At 42.4% G+C, this 8,484-nt stretch overlaps 1 protein-coding gene across 1 annotated transcript; it reads right to left on the bottom strand.

The window, feature by feature from the left end:
- Positions 1-5,082: 5,082 nt before the first annotated feature.
- LOC131217319 (uncharacterized) lies at positions 5,083-7,525 on the bottom strand. Its single transcript, XM_058212230.1, has 4 exons — positions 7,362-7,525; positions 6,975-7,170; positions 5,630-6,600; positions 5,083-5,536 (listed from the first exon to the last, which is right to left on the bottom strand). The coding sequence occupies exons 1-4, from the start codon at positions 7,523-7,525 to the stop codon at positions 5,083-5,085; spliced, it is 1,785 nt and encodes a 594-aa protein (XP_058068213.1).
- Between the last annotated feature and the right edge of the window lie 959 nt (positions 7,526-8,484).

The raw sequence follows: 8,484 nt of genomic DNA on the forward strand, positions 1-8,484 counted from the left end.
CACTATTTAAAGGATTGTAAATTCGTTTTTATCATCTATTAATTAATTTTCAAATTTATTTGAATTTATTTTTATTTTTATATTTTTCCCCATGTATTGAGGAATTTTTGTGTGGAGTCCACAGAATCTCCGTGATTTCAGAGTAATTATCTCCTTCGAGTAAGATGGCGATCGACCTCATCACATCCATCTCTATGTCAAGGTTTGCGTCAATGTCCAACGGTTTGGTGATCCAAAAGTGTGGGGCCCACTGCAGATGGCCATCTTAACCTTTCAATTGGTGGCCAACATAAATAAATAGTTAAACAAAGCAGAAATTTTCCGAATTCAACCTGACTTAACTGATTTTTGGCTACGGCACAAATGCAGTTCCATGGACTCATTAGGTGGGCTAGTCCATTGAATAACGGCCAATATTCTGATTCAACGGATAGATGTTGCCGTCCTAATGAGAACGTTGGGTGGCCGCCCTTAGTCCCCGTTCAGATGTCCTACGCAAGTGATATGTTGGTGGAAAGAAAGGGCAGCTGCATGTTAAGCTATCACCCAGCCTGCTGTAGTTGATCCGTTCCATTCATTCCAATGCCAGCAATCAGATAGCTAAGGTTGCTCCATCGTTGTGAGTATTGCTAGCGTAGGCCATGGACAGAAGGACACTAAGGACGGTCAATCTGGATTCACCGATCAGGTGATCAGACGTCCAGGTGCATACTGGTAAGCCATGATGAACCTTTGGAACAACAACAGCGGCCACACAATCTTCGCCGTTAATTTCATTGTACTATCGTGTTCCCATGAATCTAACGGCTCCAATGACGTGTCACGATTTCAGTTACAAAACCTTTCATACGTGCTCATGGAAAATAGAGAGGGAAAGTTCGTGTACCTTGTTCTTCCTCCATTTCCGTGTCTGTCTCTGAGAGAGAGAGAGAGAGAGAGAGAGAGAGAGAGGGAGGGGTTGGGTTAGACGTGGGAGTAGGCCATACTTAAGGGGAGGAATTCGAACACTTACAACAAAAAATTTCAAAGGAGAATTGATTCCCTGCAGCCGACGGGCTTTTTTATATATATATATTTTTTATTTCATTTATAATAATAGTCTGCATAACAACATCTGGGCCATGCAAACGGTGGGCCAACCATGAAGATCAACTTCTCCAATAAAAAGAATGAAGAAATTTGGCTAGTCCATGACATCACTCAACGTAGCTTTTTGGCCACCAAGGAGATGGGTGATCTTGATGGCGGGGCCTCTTTTTCGCGGGTCAGATGTCTTACACGCCCGTGACGATCTAACTAGGATTCAGTAATGACCCCTCCAGTACCGAGTCGGTACTGGAAAAGCTCTGTGGGCCCACCATGACGTATGTATTTTATCCATGCCTTCCATTCATTTTGTGAGCTAATTTTAGGTCATGAGCACAAAAACCAGGCAGATCCAATCTTCAGGTAAACCACACCATAGGAAAGAGTGGGGATAGGTGTCGGTCGGCGACTAGCTGACCCCAGCTCGAACTCAGCTCGGTCCTCGAGCTTGACTGGTCAGCCCGGCTCAGTTTGGTCTGCAGCTCGGGCAGTTCAAGCCAAGATTTAGCCAAATTCTCCTGTGCAGTATTTTCACAAACACGTCACATTCAAATTCTCCATGTATGTAAAACAGCAGGTATTTCATCAAGCACCTTGTAGGCAAGGTCAAAATCAAGAAGGAAAAACAAAAAAGGTATTTCTTTAATATACATACCTTCCTTGATCCAGACACTTCGTTGAGTCATTTCATCAAACACTTGGTGAGCAACATCAATATCAAAGTAACTGAGACACCGAACTGGTTCGATCTGAGTCGAGTCGAGCTCGGCCAAGCTTGAACTTGGTTCGAAATTTTTTCAAGCTCAAAAAATCGGCTTGTACTCAATTTTTAACTGAGTCGAATTGAGTCGAGTCAAGCAAGCTAACCAAGTTAACTCGGTTCATGTACACCCCTAATAAAAATCAGCTTGATCCAAAACCTTTATAGCCCATAATTAAGATTTTTGACTGGTAGGCATTCAATCCCGAGGGGTCACTAAGGAACCCGAGTTCGTCCGAAACAATGGTGGAAAGGACAGTTAATTGTAGGTATCTATTAATTAAAGGCTTATTTCAGTTTGGTATTTTATACTACAACTGATCACCTACAACTGTCTGCATGGAAAGAGTGGTACAGCGCATTCGGTAGGAACAAATTTCATTTTTTAAAAGGATCTTTACTGCCTATTTCCTGGAAATAATGGTTTTACGAAAAAAGCTTGAATGTTTTGAAATTACGTGAGATGCTTTTCTGAAGATTGAAATAACCAAAATATCCATATTGTTATCGCAAATTACAGAATTTACATTTCCATAAAAATAATTAAACTCAATATATATATATATATATATATATATATGGGAAAAGGTACTATGCGCTCGACCTCACGATAAGCTCCCGTGAGGTTGAGCTGTGTGGGCCCCACCGTGATGCGTGTCGACCATCAACACCCTGCATTTGATGGGTCCCCTCTAAATTATGGGATATCCCAAAAATCAGCCGTATACGGAACTCAGGTGGGCCATACCATCTAAAATCATGTGAAGACATGCCAAAAACATGTAAAAGCACTTGGTGGGGCCCACCTGAGTTTTGAATGCTGCTGAAACTTGGTCTGAACCCGCATCCAAGTGGGACACACATAATGGATGGGCTGGATTTGCAAACCACATCTCGGTGGGCCCAAAAAATGATTATGAATGTTTTATTGATGCACGACCCCTCCCCACTTCTGTATGTGGTATGGCCCACACAAGTCACGGATTGACTTGATTTTTGAGACCTAGGCCCACGATGGAATGGTGCATCTGACTGATGGGGTAAATGTTCGAAACGCATCACGGTGGGGCCCACACAGCTCGACTTCATGGGACGGTCCCATCAGCTTGAACGCATAGTACCTTTTCCCTATATATATATATATATATATATATATATATATATTGATAAGAAAATTCATCCCTTGTCAAAAAGATTGAGAATGCTAATAAGTTTTAGGCAAACAAAGAAAAAAAAAATCATGTTAAGAAAGAGAATCAGAAAAATTTAGACCATTGCATTGGTTTGTTTCTTGAGGCCTTCTAGCCAAGGTTCATATGAACCTTGCTGACTAATCATAGTATAATGTTGCTTTTTTTGCTCGTTCTTTAGTGAGTATGGTTCAAGTGTTGGTGATGGTCCATTGAACCATCCAGGCACTGTTTATATAGGCTAGGGTGGCTGACCGTTTTGGTATAGAGTCAACTATCTAAGCACTGTTTATATAGGCTATGGTGGTAGACTGTTTTCGTCTAGGTCATAAACCGATATGATTGTTTTATGGCTGTTGGTGAAAAACTAGCTATTATTGGCAGTTTTTAACTGTTGTGCATATGGGATAATTGTTGTTGCATGCTAGCTGTTTAGACTTACTGGCTAGCCGTTTTATGGCTATTGGGCTAGCCACATGCAGCAGTTTCTGCATGGTACAAACGTATATTGCATGAGGATTTACACCTTACTCCAATGACTAGTTTCCAGCCTCTATAAAATCCACAGAGGTTTCATTCAGACCACTCGCTCATTTCAGCCACTTGTCCCATATTACCCGTTGTACTAGTTCATGTAAGATCGCGAAGGAGTGACCCATTTGCAACACAATGAGTGTGTGAAGTGAAAAGTGTACCACTAGTGCCTCTACAGCCACACTGCCTCACATGCTCATGTCATCAAACCAAGCCCAAGACTGTGATCGAGCTCGAGCCCATCCGTTCGAGCGGGTCTCGATACTCCACGAATCAACCAAAGAAATATAAAAGTACTTCACATCTCATATATAAACACTATTTTTTTATATCTCCTTTCCGATATGGGGCTATTCCCAAAAAGGGCAAAATGCAAGTTGTATATATATATATATATATATACATACACGGAAACGCTCACCTGCGAACTAGTTCGTATGTACTTTTTGGAGAACCCATCATACATGATGTGGATCCAAAATCTGAACCGTTCATGTGAAGCAGCACCTTCTGAAACCCCCCAAGCCCAAGTTTTACTTTGATCTAAAACTTTGATGGGCCATGAAAAATGAAAACAGTTTCCTCCCTTGATTTGCATTTCTATTTGCTATGGCCCACTAGAATATTAGATCAGGGTGAAAATTTGTCACGTGAGGTTTTATGGGATTCCGCATCACATGGACCGTTCAGATTAGACACCCATGGCACGTGTGCAAAGGTGCGCACGTGCGTAGGTGCGCAAGGGAGCATGACTCTATATATATATATATGGGTCAGCTTGTTAGTACACACCCATGTCAGTACACACACTCCATGTTAGCCATCGCGCTAGGGATTGATACCAAGACCTCAAGTGTTGAAACAAAGGTATCTCCACTTAGTCTACCAGTTGAGCTATGGATCTAGGGGTGTGTGTGTGTGTGTGTGTGTGTGTGTGTGTATTCATTTAAAAATGCTTTTAATCAATATTTTTTATAATAGTTATCCATTCTTTTTCTAAAGAGTGGAAGAGTAGTTAAGGATTGTGAGGTCAGCATGTTGTTCATATGACACCAAACTCTTTCAACATGTGGTACCCCGTTATGATAATCAGATAAGTAACAATTGAAGGATATCCAATCAATAGTGAACCACAACCATTGTAAATTTATTTATTTTATTTATTTTTATTTTTATTTTTTTATTTTATTTTTATTTTTAAGGAAAGAAAGAAAGAAAAAAGAAAAAAAAAAACCCATAAAAAACTAAAAGTTCACTTGCTCCTATCGGATATTGCATCCACATGATTTTTAGTTTATCTGATAAGGTGTACCTGTTGAATAGGTTGGTTTTTAAAAAAATAATAAATTTAAAGACACTGGCATTTGTATTTCACAAGGAGGCCAATTTACATTTCGGACTTCCCCAGGATAAAAATGGACCTGGGGAACATCTATCATGAGACTCTCAGGGAAGGGAGAAAAGATGCAACAAAGGAAAACAACAAAAACTAGGAGCTGGCCCGAGCCTCCTCTACCGTTCCCTAACCGAACCCAGCCCTACCTTATCTAGAAAGAGCAATCCTCTAAGAAGCAATGGGAGATCAGCGTACCTGGAACAGAAAAAGGGGGATTGGGAGTTATTGCCCACGCGTGCTAGAAAATCTGTTGGAGCATTGCCTTGCTTGAAGATGTGCTGGAAATGTACCTGGCCGATCGTCCAGAGTCTATTAATCCTGGTAGTCCAATATCTCCATTTATACCCGAGTATGTCGCTCCCGTTCATTACTTCCACCACTAGCTGAGAGTCTGATTCTACTATCACATTGGAAAAACCCATCTTGAGGCAATGAAATAGCCCATCATACACCGCCCGAAGCTCAGCATATAAGTTGGAGCCCTCTCTGTAGCCTTCATAAAAGGCGAAGAGCAGTTCACCTTTATCATTTCTGCACACGCCTCCCCCTCCAGCTTTCCCCGGGTTCCTTCTGGACTACCCATCCACATTAACCTTGACCTAGCCAACAAGTGGCTTAATCCATTTAACCACGACCGGAGAATAAGCGTTTCTGGGTTTATACGGTGCAACTGATTGAAGAAGATGGAGGCCCATAGCGTGCTCAGAGTGGGTGACTCCTGCGGGACCAGCTACTGAGGACATCCACCAAGAAACAAGCCTGATCAGCGCCGCTGGATTGGAGTTTTTGCAGTCGAAATATGCTGCGTTTCTAGTCTTCCAAAGCTCCCATATCAGAAAACATGGAACCAGCTTGTGGATAAGAGAGAAGCTCTTACTGCCATTTGTGGAGTTCCACCACTGCATGAGCCTGACCTCAACCGACGCCACTGCCATAATGTTGATGCCAAATTCCACCCCGAAATGGTTCCAGGCAGCAACATCCAGCCCACTTTCCAAAAAAAGATGCTTAATGGACTCGCTTGACGGGCCTAGATTCGATCCATCAGCACAACAAACACATTTTGATGCTAGCTGTATTCCTTTAGCTTGGACGGCTTCCTCTACTGGGATGGCTTTATGGAGCATTTTCCAAACAAACAGGGAAATTCGTGGAGGCAGCTTCGCATGCCACACCCACTGCGTCCAGTCTTTACGAGCCGATGACATTCTGCCTACGGCCCAGGCAGATTTAACGGAGAAGCAGCCTGAAGGGGTGAACGGCCAAAAGGGGGTGTCCTGCCCCTCGGAAATATAGAAGGCTCCTTGAAAAATGTGATCGACCACGCCCAGGGGAAGAAAATTAAAAATTGCTGACGGCGGACGAGGGCCATTGACATTTAGGAACTCATTCACCTTAAGCGACCTCAACATTGCTGGAACTGGGGTGTTCGTTAGCTGTTGCAGGGGAACCAAACCAGTCCAATTAACGCTCCACAAATTACTATTACCTGCCCCCACATTCCATATAAGCGGCTGGAAAAAGCTTGCCTTCAGCCTCCCAGCTGCAACTGGGACGCCTGGATAAGAAAGCGGGGAGGAGGACTTAGCTATCCTGAGGATTCTTTCTATAGTTCTGACTCTAGATACCGGGATCTGGTCTGAGCAGTAAAAAGCACTTTTCCTGAGGTTTATACATTGACCCGAAGCCGCTTAGTATGCATCCATCAACCCCTTATTAGCGAGGAGCGAAGCTTTTCCTCCGTTTAGGAAGAGCATCTAGTGTATCATCCACATATAGCAAGTGAGATACCTGTGGACACCCTCTCCTAAGGCTAAGGGGGGGGGGGCATTGCTTGAGCCCTTTACTCAGTACTTAGACTTGGCGATAGCGGGTCTCCCTAGCGAAGCCCTCTGAACGATTTGAAGAAACTAGCTAATTGCCCATTGACGAGGATTGAAAACCAATTTACCCAACAATTCTCAACCATATTGATCCTAATCAGACTAAACCCGAAATGGCTCAAAACCTGCTTCAGGAAGCTCCATTCTTCCCTGTCATATGCCTTTTCCATGTCCAGCTTGAGCACTATGTTGCCACCCCGAGACTTCTTATTGAGCTCTTTAAACAATTCCTGAGCGAGGGCTATGTTTTCTGATATGGATCTGCCCTGGATGAAAGTCCCTTGTTCCGGCGAAATCAGGGAGGGAAGGAGCTGACTCAACCTGGAAGTAATGATTTTCGAGAAGAACTTGTAAAGACAGTTACATAGGCTGATCGGGCGATAATCTGAATTTTTTTTTTTTTTTTTTTATGGATTTGCAAATTTGGGGATCATCCTGATCAATGATGTTGTCAGAGCCCTAGGAAGCTTACCACCTTGGAAGAAATAAGAAATAGCCAGGTCAGTACTAACGATGTCCGAGCAACTGGAGAAAAGAGCACCTGAGCACCGTCTGTGGGCAATGGTTGGACTGCGCGATGGACCTCCAGCATGGTCGGGGGAGCCAGCAACATAGTGTTATCCACCTGTGTGACCAACGAAGGAATAACTAAGAGAATGTGATCCTGTCCTATCATGCCTGCCTCTGTTGCGAATTGACACTCAAAATGGGCCACTGTTGCCCTCTTGATCTCCTCTGGATCTTGCACAATCTGCCCATAGGTTGAATGTCACACACACACACACAGTGCAAGCCCACAATGCATGACACAAGGAGGGACATGATGAGGTCGATCATCATCTTCCTCGAGGTATATCGACTCTGAATTGAAGGAGCTCTCTGGACTCCTCACACATCTTCCTCGAATCCATGAGGGATAAAAGTAGAAATAATTTCTAATAAATTGATTGGTGATAAAAAATAAATAAATAAATAAATTACAATCCTTTAAATAATGAGATCAAACCTAGTTTGAGTTTTAAACTCAAACTCCATAAACATGTGACTTATTATAAATAGTAAAGTTAGTATATATAGATGGTCTCCATTCCTTCTAGACTTTATGGTTTTCGGCCAAAAATAGTAATAGTCGAATTTAGCCTAACCATGTTGTTCTCCTAACTTTTCTAAGCTCTTTTTCATGTTGATCATGACTACTACAACTCAAAGGATCAAAAGTTATACTCCAACTAAAACTTACTATATATAGTAAAAATGAAAATAAAAGAGACTTTTGACCGTTGATCTAATGGAATCTTACATATCCAGCACGGATAACTGGACATAGCGGGATTAGTTGGCTAAAGCAGATTCTCCTACCCTAAAATCATATATGATACGTTAAAAAACTCATCTCGGTTTGCGAGATATGACTGTTTTGAGGTTCTGACAGTCCGGATCATTTCCGCCTCTGATTGGGCCTTCTCTCTTCCATCTTTGCCATGAAACTGTCTGAGACCCACTCTATATCAATGCACTATACCAATGGATGGATTTTTCAGAAAAAAAAAGAAGAAGGTAGACGAGTTTGATTTGGGCATTTCATTCTTTGCATCCCGTGAAAAGCATGTTATGTAGTTTAGCAAACCTTCTGGC

This window comes from Magnolia sinica, chromosome 10 (assembly GCF_029962835.1).
Source record: "Magnolia sinica isolate HGM2019 chromosome 10, MsV1, whole genome shotgun sequence".
NCBI classification, from domain to species: Eukaryota; Viridiplantae; Streptophyta; class Magnoliopsida; order Magnoliales; family Magnoliaceae; genus Magnolia; species Magnolia sinica.

Excerpts from the sequence above, each read along its gene's own strand:
- LOC131217319 (XM_058212230.1), bottom strand. The coding sequence starts at position 7,525 with ATGATAGGACAGGATCACATTCTCTTAGTTATTCCTTCGTTGGTCACA. Across the intron at positions 7,171-7,361 it reads TCTCCAGTTGCTCGGACATC|GTTGAGTCAGCTCCTTCCCT; the intron begins GTTAGTACTGAC and ends CATTACTTCCAG. Across the intron at positions 5,537-5,629 it reads CTTCTTCAATCAGTTGCACC|AAGGAACCCGGGGAAAGCTG; the intron begins GTATAAACCCAG and ends TGGGTAGTCCAG.